Source organism: Cenococcum geophilum, assembly GCF_001692895.1.
Source record: "Cenococcum geophilum 1.58 unplaced genomic scaffold K441scaffold_13, whole genome shotgun sequence".
Lineage (NCBI taxonomy): Eukaryota > Fungi > Ascomycota > Dothideomycetes > Gloniales > Gloniaceae > Cenococcum > Cenococcum geophilum.
Genome location: NW_027137571.1, coordinates 606,144 through 625,306, shown reverse-complemented (window position 1 = coordinate 625,306; position 19,163 = coordinate 606,144). Strand labels below are relative to the sequence as shown.

The 19,163-nt window shown below is 48.8% G+C and overlaps 5 protein-coding genes across 5 annotated transcripts; 3 read left to right on the top strand and 2 right to left on the bottom strand.

Moving 5' to 3' along the window:
• Positions 1 to 412: 412 nt before the first annotated feature.
• On the top strand, positions 413 to 1,906 carry K441DRAFT_694902 (uncharacterized protein). The gene is made up of 3 exons (XM_067652765.1): positions 413 to 616; positions 739 to 1,203; positions 1,267 to 1,906. Exons 1-3 carry the CDS (start codon positions 441 to 443, stop codon positions 1,475 to 1,477), a joined length of 852 nt encoding a protein of 283 aa, XP_067505869.1. The 5' UTR covers positions 413 to 440; the 3' UTR covers positions 1,478 to 1,906.
• Positions 1,907 to 4,174: 2,268 nt separating this feature from the next.
• Positions 4,175 to 6,604, bottom strand: K441DRAFT_656964 (uncharacterized protein). The gene is made up of 4 exons (XM_067648099.1): positions 6,359 to 6,604; positions 5,766 to 6,239; positions 4,924 to 5,704; positions 4,175 to 4,870 (listed from the first exon to the last, which is right to left on the bottom strand). The coding sequence occupies exons 1-4, from the start codon at positions 6,446 to 6,448 to the stop codon at positions 4,665 to 4,667; spliced, it is 1,551 nt and encodes a 516-aa protein (XP_067505868.1). The 5' UTR covers positions 6,449 to 6,604; the 3' UTR covers positions 4,175 to 4,664.
• A 161-nt stretch (positions 6,605 to 6,765) lies between these two features.
• Positions 6,766 to 10,779, top strand: K441DRAFT_632608 (DNA repair protein). Its single transcript, XM_067646351.1, has 2 exons — positions 6,766 to 6,939; positions 6,994 to 10,779. Exons 1-2 carry the CDS (start codon positions 6,885 to 6,887, stop codon positions 10,470 to 10,472), a joined length of 3,534 nt encoding a protein of 1,177 aa, XP_067505867.1. The 5' UTR covers positions 6,766 to 6,884; the 3' UTR covers positions 10,473 to 10,779.
• Positions 10,780 to 11,707: 928 nt separating this feature from the next.
• Positions 11,708 to 12,675, top strand: K441DRAFT_44832 (yippee-domain-containing protein). The gene is made up of 2 exons (XM_067641682.1): positions 11,708 to 11,846; positions 11,899 to 12,675. The coding sequence occupies exon 2, from the start codon at positions 11,949 to 11,951 to the stop codon at positions 12,657 to 12,659; it is 711 nt and encodes a 236-aa protein (XP_067505866.1). The 5' UTR covers positions 11,708 to 11,846; positions 11,899 to 11,948; the 3' UTR covers positions 12,660 to 12,675.
• A 724-nt stretch (positions 12,676 to 13,399) lies between these two features.
• K441DRAFT_694898 (uncharacterized protein) lies at positions 13,400 to 16,790 on the bottom strand (the record flags this gene model as incomplete). The annotated part of the gene is made up of 4 exons (XM_067652764.1): positions 16,192 to 16,790; positions 15,182 to 15,805; positions 14,435 to 15,112; positions 13,400 to 13,470 (listed from the first exon to the last, which is right to left on the bottom strand). Exons 1-4 carry the CDS (start codon positions 16,721 to 16,723, stop codon positions 13,400 to 13,402), a joined length of 1,905 nt encoding a protein of 634 aa, XP_067505865.1. The 5' UTR covers positions 16,724 to 16,790.
• Positions 16,791 to 19,163: the final 2,373 nt, after the last annotated feature.

The window sequence follows — 19,163 nt, the reverse complement described above, 5'->3', positions numbered from 1 at the left end:
CATCTTCAAGTTTTGGAGGTAAAATTACGGCCAAATTGATTCACAACTCCCTGGTATAGAATGGAATATGGCATATAAAGTAAGCATGATATAGAAGTGATAGAAGTGATAGAAGTGATAGAAGTGATAGAAGTGATAGAAGGGTCTGGTGTTGTACTGGAAATTTCGAGATTGCTCATGCCACCTCACACTGAATTTAAGCCGAGCGCCAAGACACGGCACAGGGTTTGAAAGACCGCCCAAATACCTTCACCCCCTCAGCTGAACGCTTACTCTCTCAACACCACAACAGCTATCCTGAACGCCAGAGAACTTCATACACCGGTTCAAGTTCTACAAACCGGTCTCAGCTGCCAAATCACTTATTCTTAATCCTGCTGTTACCAGTCTAAATCACATCAACACCAACCTTCCCAACGCAACCGTGGCAAAATCTAAAAATGGCGCGAATTACCACCAGTACCCACTATAGTAGTAGTAGTAATCCCAACGCCCACGAGATGAACTACTCCAACGCGCAAGCCAACATCCGCGCGAGCTGCTACGCCGTCGACGCCTGCTCGACGGCGCTGCAGGGCTTCCACTACTCCGCTACGGGGGCTGGCGGGGTCGATTGGTGTTCCTGAGGTGAGCTCGGTGAGTAGCATATTCCCACACATAAAAAAGGCAAGCAAGGAGCGTAGGGCTGACTCGGCAATTCCAGGGGATACCTTCACCACCGCTGAGTCCCCCCCTCAGCGCCTACGGCAGCAGCAAGAACTCGGGCGGCTATAACAGCGCGAGCCAGGGCCGCCGCGGCTTGCGCAGAGGGGGGGCTGCATACACCATCACGGGAGAGAGTGAGAGGCTCTTCTGCGAGACACTGAGGGCTGTTTTCCTGGGTGAGGGGAACTTGGCCTGCCAGGACTCGCTTGTGACGGGTGTGCAAAACGATCAACAACTACTACAAGGGCATAGCGACTACGGCTGCGATGTGAGGAGCAGCGGCAGCATGACCGGCTATGAGGACAGGATTCACGGCTTGCCGTTCCCCGAAGTAGACGGCTTTGTCGAGAGGAGGGGCTTGGTTACGCAGTGGGTCGAGATTTGGGATTATGTGGGTGGAGCGAGATTCAGGGGTTTCGTGGCGGAGAAAGAAGATGGAGAAAGGGCCATGTTCGTGTTCTTTGACGATGGTGTCGTTAGGAGCGATTTAAAGCCTGGGTAAGTTCTCAATTTCCCCTTTCCTAAATGAACGGTTCATCAGTACTAATCTATATGGCACAGCTTGATGGCCCTCCTTGAACTCTGCGACATCCCCTTCTTCTCCTGCTCGCGCCTAGTCGTCTGTCTCGACCGCAACACTAACGCCACCGAAATGAAGGCGCTTACGAGAGATCTGGGTTGGGTTGGCTTCGGACTCACGACGCTCGCTGAATGGACACGTGGAGACGAAATCACTAGCGATTCTTGGATATTCATGGGTATGGATGTTTGATCACATTCAATTCGATCTGTTCCGCTAGGCATGAATTTTTGGACATCAAGTTCTCGTTCTGCTGTGCATGGTGGAATTCTCGCTCGTTTTATCTGCTAATTTCTCTGCTTGCTTTTGCGCGCCTGTGCTAATACACATGGCCTGGCATTCATAGAGTGGCGCTATTTGAAGTTCCGGTGTTAGTATACCTAGGTATATGGCAATTTTGGTAGTCAAGAAGTTTTCAATTGCTTGATTAGGCTGATGACATAAATCCCAGCATTATTTCTTAAGAGCATCAAATTCCATGAATAAACTGCGATCGGTGTCTAAGTGCCATGCACCATCGGATTACCCAATTGACCAGGTTCGTTGGGCAGGTCAGCAAATGCTACTCCACAATACTTTATTCAAGAAATTTTGTAACTTAATAAAGATTCTTTATTCCACTACCTTCCAGAGCATGCTTTGCTATAGGCTACTACCCGCGACTCGGAAGATCTATGACGACGGTTGTCCTACGAAAAGAAGGCAAAGCAGATTACTCAATCCCAGGAAGCTACCGCCCTATTGCCTTAGAAAACACCCTTAGCAAGATCTTAGAAAGGGTAATAGCGGAACGCATGGCAGACACGGCAGAGGAACACGCCCTACTACCACAAAGCCAAATGGGGGCAAGAAAGAACCGCTCAACACTATCAGCACTTACGCTACTCGCTGCCACCATCAAATCTGCATGGGCGATGCGAAAGGACTTCGTAGTATTAATGCTTAGCCTAGACATTAGTGGTGCCTACGACAATGTACCCCACGAGCGTCTCCTGCATATCCTTAGGGCAAAGGGCTTCCTAGAATGGATTATACAATTTGTCTAAGGGTTTACAGGCCAGAAAGAAACATTACTAGTCTTTAGCGGATACCAGAGCCCCCCTATCGCAGTTGCAACAGGAATACCACAAGGATTACCCCTTTCGCCTATACTCTTCCTTTTCTTTGTAAGCAACCTGCTTGACTCCTTTGAGGAAGGGGCGACCTAGGGGATAGGCTTTGTTGATGACACAAACCTAATTATATACGGGCCAACAGCCGCAGAGAACTGCAGAACACTAGAGAAAGCCTATGATACTTGTATAGAGTGGGCAAAACGTTATGGAGTCTAATTCTTACTAGAGAAATACCAGCTAATCCATTTCATAAGAAAACGCAACTAATCTGCAGATCTCTAGCATATAATTCGCATCTAAGGCTTTGGGGGTTAACTAGTTTAGGGCCTAAGGGTATTAGGAGTATGGGTAGATAGTAAGCTTTGGTGGAGCGTATATGCGGCGCAAGCGGCCCGTAAAGGCCAAGTATAGTTCATCGCTTTATCCAGGATTGTCAATTCCATATGGGGTCCATGCTTCCAGAGGTTACGCCTACTATATACAGCAGTCGTCCGGCTAACCATGATATATAGATCCAGTATCTGGGCCATTAGAGAAACTGAGAAGGGCCCCCTAAAATTACTCCTTAAACCACTTTAAAAGGTCTAAATAGCCTACCTCCGGAGTATTATAGGCGGGTATAAGCGAACGGCCACAGCACTGCTTAAGAAGGAATCCAATATTCCCCCCCTACAGTTACATATTAAAGCCGCTGCAATGTAAAGAACGCAAAATAAACGCAACTCTAATGTTATAAAGTATATTAAGACACGCCTAAGTAAACTATGGAGGGACCCTAGGGTGCCCCGTAGGAGAACAAACCAATAACCCTAAAGTAGGGAAGAGATATTAGAGAAACAGGTGAAGAAAGCAGAAGAAGAATGGTGCCGCTTTAGGGCCTAGGCCCATATAGAGGAGGAAGGGAGACGCGTAAGAGGTTAGCAAAGATAACAGCAAGACAGAGAAAGGAGCCAAAGTAGAATATGTAAGAACGCCGGGAAACCATCTACCGCAATATAATACTGGTTGGACCAACGCTAGAGAGGTAAATGGGAGTTGAAGGTACAGAGGCTAACTTAGGCAAGACGAACCCAAGCTATAGCATGGTTAACGCCATGGGGGGTAAATACCTAAGGGCTCCGAGAAGGCCTAACAAAGGCAGAAAATATAATAGCAACACTCTTAAGAACAGGAATAATAGGACTAAAAGATTGGCTTTACTGGGTGGGTGTCCCAGTAGGTAGCCCAAGATGCGAATGTGGCTGGCTAAGACAGACACCAAAACACGTAATACTGCTATGCCCCCTACGCACCAATCGAGAAATAATGCTCTTAGTAGCTGGCATAGAGAACTATAATACACTGCTCTCAATACAAAAAGGCCTTAAGGCGGTCACCCAGTGGCTTATTAGTTAAAATGTGCTAAATCAGTTCCGGGTTGCAAGGGAAATAGTAATAGAAGGCAAGGGGGCGAGCAGCAGGTGCCCCCTAGTAACTCTACAGTAGTAGAGTAAAAGTTTGTGATACTAGCGCGTCCGTAGGCTTGTTACGGCAGCAGTGGTTCCCAAGGAGGTCAAACAGTAAGGTAGTAGAGCACCACAGGCGACTCGCAGGCGCTAAAAACAGGCGAGTCCCAAAAGGCGGGGAGATGGATCACGGGGTTTTCTCATTTTTCTTAAATAGAGTTTTCTCCCCACATGTAAATAAGGAGTAGTCCGCGTGGGCCCAGTAGGGATCCGAATCGGACGTTAAGCAATGAATTATTATTATTATTATTATTATTATTATTCCACTACCTAAACCCTGAATCCCTTCCAGAAACTCCACCAGCTTTTATATAAGGATTCTCTCCATCACCCCTTAACCCGCGCGCAGGGCCCCGTCCAGTCACCCCGGCCAAAGGCGTCAACGCAATTGGAAGCAGCATAGAAATAATTAACAGTACCAAACGATCAAGAACAAAGCCGTGAGACATAAACGGCGAGAAATCCTTCCTCCCTGCACAAATCTAATAGTGGGGGGCAGTGGTTTGAAAGCAAACGCAAAATAGACCCAGTTTATGCAAGTCGGATATCTCGAGACGCAATGCAGTGAAGAGCAGACGGATCAAGGAAAGAGATGGAAAAGGCGCGGAAGGGCGCGGGGCAGACGAGTCTCAAGATCGCGGGGACATGCGAGTTGAGAGCCTGCGCGAGCCGGTTCAGCGCAGGAGTGGAGACAGCGGTGGTTGTACAGCGAAGGGTAGAGTTGTGCGTGTGCTTTGCGTGAAGGAATGGGTGAGGGATCTAGTTAATCGACATCATTTTAATGTCGAAGACCAGGTCCGAGTTAGCGGGTATGCCAGGTAGAGACTTGCTACCGTAAGCCAACTTGGCTGGGATGGTAATGCGACGCTCGCCGCCTATGGTCATGCCAGCGACACCAATGTCCCAGCCTTTAATAACTTCACCAACGCCAAGCTTGAAGCTGAATGGCTTGCCTTTCTTATTTGCTTTTGGAGGAATTAGCTGATGTAGTGCATCCTGTTAGGGGATAGAGACTTACAGTCAAAGACTTTGCCGTTTGTGAGTTTTCCAATGTAGCGCATCCCGATCTTGTCACCTTTCTTCGCAGCTGGTCCTTTACCGAGCTTCTTGTCATCAATTGTGACGTCGTTTATGACTTTAACGCCCAGGCCAGTCTTGGAGTTCTCTTCCTTCTTGCCAGCATCCTTCTTGACATCTGCCTTTGGCGAGCCGGTGGGGCCTTGCTCGAGATTCTTTGCAAATTGAACCTTCTTGTCAGCTTTTCCGCCGGTTTGAGACTCCTTTTGGTCTTTTTTCCCCTTCTTAGCAGGAGCCTCCTCAGCAGTGGTAACGGCTTCGCCATCATTTTTCTTGAGCTTCTTGAGCTGTTTCTTGCTCAGCTTTTGTTCGCTATTGGTCGCTGGCTCAGCAGGCTTGAGCGACTTGCTAATGATGTCATCCAATGTATCAGCTTGATCTTCGTCATCAGATTCATCAGCAGGACGCTTATTCTTGCCCTTTTTCTTGTCCGCCTTGACAAGCTTAGGGGCCTCTTCCTCGCCATCGGTATCGACCTCAGTGATTCTGGGATCCTGCAGGCCATCCAGAGCATCCTCCTCCTCATCTTCATCATCAAGCTCATCCTCATCTAGAGAGAGGTCATAGTCCATATCTTCCTCAGAATCATAATCCTCATCATCATGGCCATGGTCTGGAGGAAGGAGATAGTTGCCAGTGAGAAAAATATCGATCGTGCCATCAACTTGGAAGTACACCTGCTCGTTCTCACCGATAGTAATATCAAGGGATTGTTGATAGTTCTGAGAGAAAATTAGTAAAAAGATGAGGATTAAGCCGAGAGGACAAGGGACGAATCTATACCTTTTCAGAGTCTAGTGTGCAAATTACAAATTCCTCCATTTCTCTCTCAAGATCCTCATCCTCACTGCTATCTTCGTCAAGATCAGTGGCCTTGCCTTTCCCCTTGTTGGCCTTTGTACCGTTGACACCGTTAGGGGCGTCGTCGAGGTCCATTTCCTCCTCTTCTTCAAGGAGCTTTTTTATCTCGCGCATAGCGGCCTCTTTCCGTGCCTTCTTTGTTCTGGCAGGATCGCTGGGACCACCATTCTTTTCCTCGTCACTATCCTCGTCTTCCTCATCCTCGTCTTCCTCATCAGAGACTGCGCCAGCAAGACGGGCTCGGATCGCATCAACGTCGTCGTAGTCCTCGTCAGACTCGTCGTCATCGTCAATGGGCTCACGAACGAGTTTTAGTGTAGCGCGATGAACAGGGCCATCGGAGAGTGAGTAAAGCCGAGTGGCACTTGGGTCAATCGCTGCCATGGTCACGCGAAACTTCTGATGGTTAGTTACTTGGACCAGAAAGTACCATAATATTAGAAATGAAATTTTGGAGAAAAGAATTCTTCGTATGCAAGCATCGAAGAAAATGTCATCCGCTATGAAATACTCACAGTCGCTGGGAAATTGGGAACGGCAGGAATTGGCGGTTTGTTGGCTGGAACCTCTAGGCCATAGAAGGCAACAGGAAGCATTGTAGACATTTTGGTAAGTTGAATGAGGATATATTTGATGGGAGATAAAATTTACTGAAAGGGTAAGTCTCTGTACGGTGGATATGGAGTACAGAGGGCTGAGTGCACCGAGCAGATAGACGTCTCTTTAATGAAGAGGGCGGCAGCAGAAAGCGAAGGTCGGGTTGGAGGACAGCTCGAGAGCAAAAAGTTCGTAGACCCGACCACTTTTTCCGTCCGAAATCTTGGCGCCAATTTTCTTCACCGCCTTGTTAAGTGGCTGGCAAAAATTCGGTTGACGTACAAGCCCTAGAACGCGTCAAGCGAACGGTTCCAGCGCTGTCCCGCGTTGCCTCCAGCGCGCTATCGAATGTCAATCTTGGAGTTTCCTCCGGCGTTATGACAACATCTTCACTGGAGTCGCTAGGCTCGTCCATGTGTCTCTCATTTACGCCGTTACAGCATTATGGGTTCGAGATTAGAGAGCAACTCGAACGCGGTGCGGAAGCGCATCGAGAACCGTGCGTAATGCACCCAGGATGCTTTCAAATGCGCTGTGCTTACGGTTATGACAGATACCTTCGACGATGAAGAAGGCGAAGAATATGAAGGCTCTAAGTTTGGTGGCTTTTCAGAATACTTCAGGCGCAAGAAGATCAAGCTACAGAACCTCGACGCAGACCTACGCTCACAAACTGGAGACAAGCCTGCGATCTTTCGCGGCGTTGTCGCGCATGTTAATGGCTATACTCAGCCGTCTCTCAATGATTTACATAAGCTCATTGTCACATATGGAGGCGGTTTCATGCAGTATCTCGACGGCAAGACTATGGTCACGCATATCATAGCCAGTAATCTTACACCGAAGAAAGCTGTCGAGTTCAAAAAATATCGAATTGTCAAGCCGGCATGGGTCGTGGAGAGCGTAAAAGCAGGAAAGCTCTTGCCATGGGACGATTTCCGAGTAGTCGATGAAGGCGCTGGACAGAAAGTTCTCGGGTTCGACAAGGGCAAGGTTATCAGTCAAGCAAACATCCGGACCAGGGGATATCGGGATCAAACGGATTCTAGTTGGTACACGAATCAACTCAAGAGCAGAGAGACTACCCCGAGTACTTTTTCACGGTCATCTTTCCTACAACAACGTCCACCAACCCCGGACGAGGATGAACGCCTGGAGCTTCCTCCCTCACATCAGCCAGAATTTGATGTTGAAATTGAAGATTATGCCGCTATGGACATGGAAGAGGATAATCCTACCAATACGAGAGAGCTTGTTACACCTCCCAAAACAAGTCCATCGGTTGGGCCTGAACGAATATCTATGGTCGAAGATCCCGAAGACAGTCATGAGGGAATTCAATCCAACACTTCAGATGCAGATGAAAGGGAGGGTTGGGGCGCTAAGAGACCGTCTCCCGACGATGATACAGAGACTCCCTCTAAAAAGACCAAAATGACTGCGGAAGAGCACAATGCAATATTACTCTCTGACCCTAAAATCAGGAAATCAACGGTTGTAGATCCTGGATTTTTAGAAAAATACTATCGCGAGTCACGACTCCACCATTTGTCCACTTGGAAAGCGGATTTGAAGTCCCAACTGCAGGTTCTAGCAGCGGAGAAGTCCTTGTCCCAAAAGGCAAAGCAGAAGCCGTCTCCAGGAGCAAGAAGATATATTCTTCATGTTGATTTCGATAGTTTCTTTGCCGCCGTATCCCTCAAAAAGCATCCACAATGGAAAGATAAGCCGGCTGTTGTCGCTCATGGAGGAGGAAGTGGTTCGGAAATTGCCAGCTGTAACTATCCTGCACGTAAATTTGGCATAAGGAATGGAATGTGGATGAAACGGGCGCAGGAACTGTGTCCAGAGCTAAAGATCCTTCCGTACGACTTTCCAGCCTACGAGGAAGCCAGCAGAGCTTTTTATGACGCTATTCTTGCTACGGAAGGTATAGTGCAGAGTGTGAGCATAGACGAAGCTCTCATCGATGTATCCGTAACTTGTGTTGCTATTGGTGGCTCAGACGGCAAGAAAATTAGTGAGAGTAGCATATGTCGGGAGCAAGCTAAAGCGGACGAGATTGCGCAGACACTGAGGGATGAGGTCAAGGCCAAGACTGGCTGCAGCGTCTCCGTAGGCATCGGTGGAAACATCCTGCTCGCCAAGGTCGCTCTTCGAAAGGCCAAACCTGCTGGCCAGTATCAAATCAAGCCAGATGAGGTCCTCGAATTCATCGGAAAATTGGAAGTTCAAGATCTCCCAGGTGTGGCGCACAGCATTGGCGGAAAGCTTGTAGAACTTGGTATCGAATTCGTTCGGGACATCCGCGAATTCTCGAAAGAGAGGCTAGTGCAGGCTCTGGGGCCAAAAACCGGCGAGAAGCTTTGGGAATACTCCAGAGGCATTGACCGTGCCGAAGTTGGGGATCAAGTAATACGCAAATCCGTTTCAGCTGAAGTAAATTGGGGAGTCCGCTTTGAGAATCAAGAGCAGGCTGATGAGTTCGTGGGCAGCCTTTGTGGAGAGCTAAGCAAACGTCTGCTAAAGGAGAAGGTGAAGGGTCGTCAGCTCACGATGAAAATCATGAGGCGTGCTGCAGATGCACCCTTGGATCCTCCAAAACATCTTGGTCATGGTAGATGCGACACATATAACAAGAGTTCGGTGCTCAGAGTTGCCACGAATGCTAAGGAGGTGCTCACCAAAGAAGCGTTATCCATTCTGAGGGGATATGGATTTTCGCCTGGTGAACTGAGGGGTATTGGGGTTCAGATGACGAGACTCGAGCCTATGAAAACCGCTACGGATGGACAAGCGGACAGCAGCCAGCGACGACTGCAGTTTAAGATTGGCGAGCCAAGCAAAGCTGCACAGAGAATAGATGACCCCATTCAAGACGATATTCAGACACCAAAGAAGCCCCGAGCTCAGCCTGACCATGTGGCTTTTGGAGCAGAAAAGCTGAACCAAGATAGCCCTAGCAAAAGGCCATTGAACACACTTGGAACTCAATTCATCATCCCAAGTCAAGTAGACCCTAGCGTCCTCGCCGAGCTTCCCGAGTCTATCAGGGCAAAGTTAACCAAGCATGGTCGAGTAAAATCTCCGTCGCCTACCGCCCTAGGACAACTATTTCCCCTCACAGCATTACCAGCACAATCGCAACTCGACCCGGAAATCCTCGCCGCGCTACCCGAAGACGTGAAAGCCGAAGTGCTCTCCCACTACCAGTTCACATCCTCCCCACCATCCAAACACCCGACCAACGACCAGCCACAAGCCCTGCTCCCCGAACCCCCCCGCAAAAACCGCACACTCCCGCCAGCGCCCAAAAAGCCCGCCCCGGCATTCCCCCGCCGACGCGGCAGACCGCCTAAATATGCCATCACGCCCTCAACCAGCAGCAACCTCCCAACCCTCACGCAATCCAACTTCATCGCGACCAAGACGTCCCGCCCGCGCCCCAGCAGCCGTGACCGCGACCGCAACAGCCCCGCCGCCGACGAGACCAAGACCGCGGCCATCCCGCCCGACTTCCTCGCCGCGCTTCCGGAAGACATCCGCCGCGAAGTCCTCGCCGAGCACCAGCGCGCGCGCCTCAAATCCCGCGCCAACCTCGTCCTGCCAACCCCCCCGCACCACCACCCTGCTGCCGCCACGAAGCTGCTATGCGGCACATCCGCGCCCGCGGCGCCGCAGCGCGTGCTGCTGTTCCCGCGGGCGGCGCGCCCGACATTCACGGCGCAGAAGCTGTGGAAGGTTGAGGATTTGAGGGAGGCGGTGACGGGGTGGTGGGAGGAGTTTCGGGAGGATGGGCCGTATGGTGAGGATGTGGGGGCGTTGGTGGCGCATTTGGGGAAGGTGGTGGGGGAGGAGCGGGATCTGGGGAAGGCGGTTGCGATTGTGAAGTGGATGGAGTGGGTGGTTGGGGAGGGGGCTGAGGAGGGTGGGATGGTGGAGAGAGGGAAGTGGGAGGGGGCGTTGAGGAGGGTTAGGGAGGGGGTGCAGGAGGCTGTTAGGGCGAGGGGGTTAGGGCCGGTGGAGTTTTGATTGGAGAGCATGAGAGCCAACGTTTTTTTAGGGGGGGTTGGTCGGTCTACTGAGAAGGGAGGATGAGGAAGGTATGGGTCTAGACATTTGAGGCGGGGTCCTGCACTTACAGTGAGGAATACTCAGCTACGATGGCCATGGTCGTGCAGGCGTTGATGGTCGCCCGTTGATTATGTGCTACCTTTATGAGTTTCAAAGAGATATCCAGGAGCAGATGCTCGTATAGTCACGTTTGAGAGGGTTGTAAATTAGAATTCTAAGATTCAAATCTGGAGAATATTAAAATGAAGAATCTCCCAGAGAGCAGTGTAATAGGACCTTGAAAACAATGGAGGTGAAAGATAGCATGAAGGGTTATTTATTTTCTTTATTGCCACGAAACATGTGCTTTAATAGGCTTCAGAAGATCTTTAAAGACTCACCACCAAACCAACCATAGTTAAAATGCGCCTTGGCCCTAAAACAGCATCTGCTTGGCAAGCATAGGGTTGCAGGCTTCTAAGAATTCCGTTTAGTCGGCGTCTATTATTTCCACCTACAAGACGAATGTCACCAAAATGGCTTTGTTGGGCGGAATACCGGAATAGGAACAGGACCCGAATGCGAAGAAGTGTGAGTACCAGCGGGTGGCCCAGGAGCACATTCGAGGTTCCTAAAAAGACTCTGAGGAGACTAGATGATGCACCGTCGATCCTTTCAGTGCCAATACCGCAAAACGGGTTCAATGACAAACTTAGCGTCTTTGACCAATGCAGCGAGGGTTATGCACGGCAGTGCTAAACCGACGATCATCAACAGGGGGAGAGGGAAACCTCCACTGATTTACGGTGTCTGGACCACATTGAAGACGGGGAAAGAAGTCTGGCGACTTGGATGGCAACACAAGGCGGACACCTCGTGATACAGACCCCATCAGTCGACCCGCATGATCAGACCGACCGCCAATTAACAATTCCATCTGAGGACCACCAATAGCCCACCGCCGACTCCTCCAGTACTTTAATAAAAGCCTTCCGCTCTTCCGTCTCCCGTCTCCCCAAAGCATTTCACGATACCTCACAGTAAATAAACCCTCAAACAGATCTGCTCTTTCTTCGCCCGTTCTTTCTTTTCTTTTCCTCGCACCGGCAGCCCTACGAGATCCCCTGCTTCCGCGTGGCTTTTGTGGCGTTCTATCGCTTTATCGCCGACACCGTCTTAGGCTTTCCGGAGGGGTCGAGGGGTCGAGCGGAACAAAAGAGTCATTCCACGTCACATCTACGAATACTGTTCCACCCATATAAAGAGGAGAGGCTCTGCCTTCCACGCCTCACTATAGAGCCTATTCCTTCACGATTCTCTTGCATCCAAAAAAAGGAATAGATATTCCAAAAGGTCCGCCCCTCACCCAGCGCCTACCACCACCATCACAAGCTAACCCCGCCAGCTCTTCACTCTCAACGCTTCCACCACCACACCACCACCACAACCCACAAAATGCCCCTCCCCAATCTCCCGTCCCCCCCTTCCATCTTCCCCATCTACCTCGTCCCACCCCTCCCCTTCCGCCGCCGCTCCTCAACCTCCACAACCAGCACCAGCACCTCCGCCTCGTCCCCCCCTTCCTCCCCGCAAACCCCAACCCACTACCTCGCGACCCGGCCCTCCCACCTCCGCTGCGCCCGCTGCCTCTCCGACCTCTGCCCAACCTCCCAAATCATCAGCAAAGGCTTCACGGGGCGGCACGGGCGCGCCTACCTCGTCGCACCCCCACCCCCGCCACCACCCAACGGCGCCTCCCCCGCCACGAAGGGCGAAAGGGCAAAGCGGGGCGACCTGCCGAACACGCACACGCACAAGCCCGTGCCGCGGCAGCTGGTCACGGGCGCGCACACCGTCAGCGACATCAGCTGCGCGCTGTGCGGGAGCGGGCTGGGGTGGAAGTACGTCGCGGCGGATGAGGAGGGCCAGCGGTATAAAGTCGGCAAGTTCATCCTGGAGACGAAGCGGGTGTGTCGGGGGGTGGAGTGGGAGGGTGGGGTGGGGGAGGTGGAAGAGCAGGTGGGGAAGGAGGGGGAGGAGGTCGAGTTCGATTCGCAGGATGAGGACGAGTGCGAGGATTTGTTTGCGGGGGTTTGGAGCCCGCAGTTGGCGAGGAGGCGGAGGAGGGGGAGGAGGTTTGGGGGCGGTGAGGAGGGGGGTTTGTGAGGCTGGTGGTGCTCTTTCTCTCTTTCTCTCTCTCACACATAACTATTCCGGCGGCTAGGTTGAGGACGGGGTTGCTTTGAGTGTTCAATCGTTGCTGCTAGGCTCGAGGGATTTTTTTTTCTTGGGATTTTAGCGTTAGGATGGCGTTGGGGGGCGTTGGCGTTACGGATTGCTTTGGCTTTGATGGCTTGGAAGGCAGATACCCCGATGATACGGCTTTCGACCCAGCACGTACATGATACCCCCGCTTTCTGCATTTATCTGCACGGATTTCGGACATGGTGGCTGCGCTAAAGGCGCGTAGGGCATATAATACATAATAGACGCGTTTGATCTTCTCTCTAACAAGATATTTTTGGGCTTGTTCCTGAAGTCTTAAGGAAACGTTTCTCTAGATGACACAAGGACACAAGTGCTCAAGTCCAGTTGTACCAGAGGGCAAAAATGCTAAATAATTGTGATGATTTGAGGCTCAAAATCGTCATTACGAGCAGCGACCTGGAGATCTTGGAGAGGTGGGGGAAATATGCCTAGGAAAAGAGGGAGCGGGCACAAGGATAACTGCATTGTATTCGCTTAAGATTCTACGTGGAAGCATATTCAAGGGGTGGTTTTTATTTAGGGGAAGCTTTTGGAATAGAGAATTCGTAACCATCGACGCGGAGGCAGGCGTGGCCTACCTTAAGCCGAGCTTTTTGAGAAGCCTATGTCGTCTAGAGCTTGATGTAATCACTTGTACATTAGATTGAGATGTCTTTCGATTGTGTGTGCGTCCCATCTGCCTCCGCGTCCGCCAAGACATCCGTCTTTCCTGAGATTTGAGAAGCACTAAGATAGTCATGCAATTTCTGGCACCTCGGGTCATCATGTCCAACGACTCTCCGATATCCCGCTAAAGCCCTCGAGTACATGGCTCTAGCTCTGTCCACGTCGCCTCGGCTAGAAAACAGTATGCCTAGATTATAGACTGTGTTAAGCGCTGGTATGTAAAATGCAGCGTTTTCCGGACTAAGCGCTTTCTCGTATCCTTCTAGCGCTTGCTGGTACATCTTCTCCGCCTCGCCCAGCTTGCCCCGGTTTCTGTAGAGGTTACCCAAGTTGTTAACCGTGTTAAGTGTTAAGTGTTGATGTATGGCTCTCGCCCAAGTGCCTTCTCGTATCCTTCCAGCGCTCGCTGGTACATCTTTCTCCGCCTCGTCCAGCATGCCCTGGTCGCTGTAGAGGTTACCCAAGTTGTTAACCGTGTTAAGTGTTGATGTATGCTCTCGCCCCAAATGCCTTCTCCTTTCCTTCTAGCGCTCGCTGGTATATCTTCTCCGCCTCGTCTAGCTTGCCCTGGTACGCATAGAGAAGGCCCAAGTTGCTAACCGTATCGAGTGTCGATGTATGCTCTTGCCCAAGTGCCTTCTCCTTTCCCTCTAGCGCTCGCTGGTACATCTTCTCCGCCTCATCCAGCTTGCCCTGGTTTTTGTAGAGGCTGCCCAAGTTGTTGACCGTGCTGAGTGTCGATGTATGCTCTCGCCCAAGTGCCTTCTCATATCCTTCTAGCGCTCGCTGGTACATCTTCTCCGCCTCGCCCAGTTTGCCCCGGTCGCTGTAGAGAACGCCTAAGTTGTTGACCGTGTTAAGTGTTGATGTATGCTCTCGCCCAAATGCCTTCTCCTTTCCTTCTAGCGCTCGCTGGTGCATCTTCTCCGCCTCGTCCAGCTTGCCCTGCTCGGTGTAGAGCCTTCCAAGCCAGTGAATTGCATCTAGCATCACCTCCTCCTGCTTACCGACCGCTCTGCTTGCGTCAGCTTGTTTCCATCTAACCTCGGCGTCTACTGCTCGCTGCGCATGAGGCAAGAGCCGACGTTGCACGGTCGCGTGCTCCTTCTCTGACCTGTCCGGCACTGCCCACCCAACTACCACCACCGCTAGCCGCGTAAAGACCGCCTGCTGCTCCTCGTCTTGCATATGAAACGCCCATCGGTGCACCACCGGGTGAGTGGTATAGCTCTCTAGGTCTTGCACATCCTCAACAAGAGAGTAGCTGCGCAAAAGCTGAATCGCCCCAAAAAACTTAACCTCATTGCTTGCTATATCAGGGAGCCACTCCGACAGAGAATTAGCCACGTCTGTGGATTTCTTGCCTGCTTCGGCAAGGAGACCGTACCATACGTCTTTGTTGTCAAGACACGCCCAAAGCAGGAGCAGGTTAGCTGCCGCAATACTCTTAGCCCGGATCGCATGGTACGAAATTATCCATGTCGTCCATACGCTACGTTCGGGGTAATCGAGAAGCGGCGTGCCGGCTCGATCTTGCGATTCCATAAGGTCTTTCCATCGCTGCTCGTAGAGCTCGATGTATTTCCTAACACCGGTTCCGCTCTGTCGCAGATATGAGGCAGCCTGTGCAATGGCCAGCGGTAAGCCATCAAGGAGCTTCAACAGCGCCTCTCTCTCGGCCGCGTCTGCGCCCGAACAGTTAGCACGGAGTTGTGCACACGCAATACAATTACATCACAACTGGGGTGCCTTACCACAACTGCCTCCATACCGTTGCTGGAACATAGCCTGCGTTTGGTCCTTACTAAGCTTACCCAGCCTCCGCGATACACCGAGCTGTTCCAAGTTGGCTAACCGAGTTGTTATCAAAACCGATCCGTGATCTGCTCCGGGAAAATAGCCGGTGACGTTATATCCATCGGGGTCGGCATCGCGCCCTTGGCTGTCTCGGTCAACGTTATCAAAGATGATTAGCCAGTCCGTATTATCTGGCAGGCATAGCCACCTTATCACATCCCTAACCACGGCATTAATATCGCCATTACTTGTAGCAGAGTACGTTCTGCTGCTCGCTGCAATCTGTCCTTCCGGAATCCTGCTTGCACACGTCGCAATGCTCTGCTTGAGACTGTCTTCAGTTCTGCCATCGAGCCAGAACACCGAGCTAAACCTTTGGCAGTGCCTCCTTGCGAACTCGACAGCAAGCTGCGTCTTGCCCATTCCGCCAAGACCATAGAGCACAAACACTTTCTGGCGGCGGTATTGTCCCTGCGGGAGAAGGGCTTGTTCAAGTTCCGCTATATCGGATGGCCGATCTACAAACTCTTTTACCTTAGGCACACCTAGTAGACTAAAAGGGGTTTGATAGCTTCCTATATCTTAGAATGATTCTAGTTAGCTAGGCAACAAGAACGTTGATAGTAAATCTCCTTACTTTGACCATGACCTGCCTCGTCTCTAGCCGCCGGAATAATAGATAGAATCTCTTTTGCGCACGCAGCGGCTGTTGCCGCCGCATATAGCTGCCACTTCTTGTTCTTATGTGAGTCCGCATAATCGCAAATACCTCGGACAACAAGGCAAGGGAAATTATTCATCAGTCCGGCCGCCTCCATCTCAAAGCACATTACTCCTCCTAGTTCTGCGCTTATCCTGTCCCTAGTAACGCCATCCTTTACGACCTGGTTCCCTGATGCTATTGTGCCGTAATGGACTACCACTTCTTGATCCTTTCGCGGAGTCCGCTTTACTTCCTTCTCTTTACTGCATTGCTCGCATGTTGCTCCCCTAATATGGTTATATGTCGCCTCAAATAATATATCGGGGCCTACTGTATTACGGCTAAAGTTTTCTAGCCGATTAAAGATGGATAGATTTGTGGCAAGGTTATCCTGGCCTCGGCAGTGGAGTGCTCGTAGCTGCGAAACCGCATTGAGTAGCACTGTTGGCGGGGCATTAAGCCATCCCGTCCGCGTTTTGTGTCCGCCTGCTCCCGTCTTCCCAAAGTCGTACTGCACCACTCCTCCATGCTGCTGGAAGGGTTGACTGATAACCACGTCCCCAAGTCGTATATCTGATCCGGCGCTGGGGACTCCGCCGCCGATACCGACCATAAGGCCAAAGCGGATTGACGTGAACTCGGATGTCATTCGGGCTGCGATCGTGGCGGCGGACTGGGGGCCCATCCGCCCCGCTGGGAGGCAGGTAAGGACAACGTTGTGGTCACCGATGCGACCAAACGTGTAGAGATCGCAATTAGAGTTATATTGAGGGGGGTCGTCATCCTCGTCCAGCATCTCTTGTGCAGCGGCAAGCTCGATGGAAAGGGCGCATATCCATCCCACGTTGTCGCCATAAAGAGAGTAGTAGGCTAAGCGAAATAGAGCTGAAGAAGCATACGGAGGACGGCCTAAAAAGATAGGTCAACAATAATCATACACCCCCCAAATGATACGCGTACACCCCCTAACTAATATGCATACACCCCCGGTCTAAACAGGCTTAGATGCTGCCTGTTTAGGTTAGAACATCACGTGAATTTGACTTGTTTGCATCTCCCTTACAAAAATTAAAGTGTTAAAATGTAACTTTTGTAACTGTAACACTATAATTAAGTCTTAATTTGAACTATAGTACAACTAGTAGACTTTAAGTTAAATTTGGAATGCACTAAAGGACCCCTTAGTAAAATCCTCCTGAAAGGCTAAAGCCCCAAGACCCCTAAAAGCCTGTTAAATACTACCGCCAATACTAGGCAAGTTATCTGTAGTAGCATCTTAACTTTTACTACTATCCTTACTACTATTCTTACGACCTATAATACTACTAACTTGCTTTTAAGTTAATTAATTAGATTATATAGTGGTCTATAAGGCACCGCGTAAGCTAATTTAGGTAATACTACCTTTGCTTAACGCCTGCGAACTACCTCTATAGGTACGCCCGCGCCTATATTTATACCCACGCCTAGTATATCTAGTATTTTATTTAAATGCTAATGGCTTATAACGAGTTAAGGTATTAATATAATTTATATTTATAGAGCCAGCTAGGCGGCTATAGCGGCGCTTAATAATTATAGACTCTTAAATACGGAGTAGAGGATTAATAGGTGGGCTAAGAGGAGGATCTAATTAAGGGCGATTAAACTACTAGTGTTTATTAATTTTGGTAAGCTAAATATTAAGTACGGAGGTAGCGCTTTAGTGCAGCTGCTAGTAGAGTGTGTAGTAGTATAGGAGGCCGTATACTGTGGTCTAGGCGCTGCTATAAATTGGCTAGTAGTTAGGAGACTTTATAAGCTTTAGTTAGGCCTTAAGGTGGCGGAGGTATTAAGGAGTTACTTTATATAGGATATTGTTAAACTTTAGCTTACAAACGTTATGCAGTAGGCGGTTTTAGTACTTTACTAGAGTTATTATATAGTTATTTATCTTATTCTTAATAAGGTTTTTAATATTCCTAACTACGTTAAATAAGTTGCCGGTAGATACCTAAAGGAAGGCTTTTAATCTAGTATAGGCGCCCTTAAGTCGTAATATAATACTAAAAGAAGTAATTTTAGTTAGCTAAGAAATAAAGAACTAGTGGCTTTATCTGCGCCTATTAGCGTAACTATAGTGAGCTTTAACTATAATAAATTTTAGTAATATAAATAGTGGAGGCGCTTTTAAATGTATAGATCTTAAGGCTTTAAAAGGGGCTTAAAGATATTTTAAGGCGTTATAGTGTTCTAAAGGCGTATTAACTTACGCGGATACTTTATATAGTGCGACTTTTTATTTACTAATTTCCGAAGTGTATCTAAATATTAGTATAGTAAGTTATAAACGCCCTCCTATATAGCCACTACTTATTACGTAAGTAGTTAGTAAGCCGCTCTTAATTATAGTAGTCCTCTATAAGCTAGTACTAGGCTATAGTAAACTTTTCTAAGGACTTTTAGCTATAGTAATTAACCTAGCGCTTTATAAAGTTATTATAGTACTTTTATATATTCTTATTTCCCTTATTTAATTAATTTGCCCTTACTACCTAGTTATCCTATATATATATAAAAACGTTCTTAGTAACGTGCTATAGGTAGAGGAGTTAAGGTATTAAAGGGAAGTATATACGTAATGCGTTCTTAAGAGCTAATTTCTTATTAGTAATTATAACCTTTAGAGTAATATTATATTGGTAGTAAAGAAGATAGATCTATTAAATTATAAAGTTATAATCGGCTTCTATTTTATCTAGTAGAAAGTAATAAGTAAGCTTAAAGTTTTACCTAGTATTACTAACTCCTACGGCATGTAGAAAAGGCATCTTAAATTTATTTATTTTATAGGTGCAATTAATTAATAGAACGTTAGGATTCTTTTAGAAATACTTAAGAGACTTTAGGTAAGTAAAAAATAAGTATTTAACGCGATCGCGATCGTCTTCCTTATACGCAAAGTAGTATTTTAATTTAGGGTCATCACCTCCGTATTTATTAAAAGCCTTAAGTAATGCTTATATAGAGGAAAGCTTACTAAGCAGCTTCTTTTTATTTGCTTGCCGTTTATTATAAATATTTTAGATGCTAATTATAATGTCCTTCTTAAGTAGATTTATAAGTATTTTGCTTAGGTTAAGACTACTAGCCAATATATTAGCAATTATCTTCTTTATCTCCTTAGTACGTTATTAGTAATACGGTAAAGCTCTAGTATAGGTAAACGTCTAGTAGTTATAAGTAGGATTCTATAC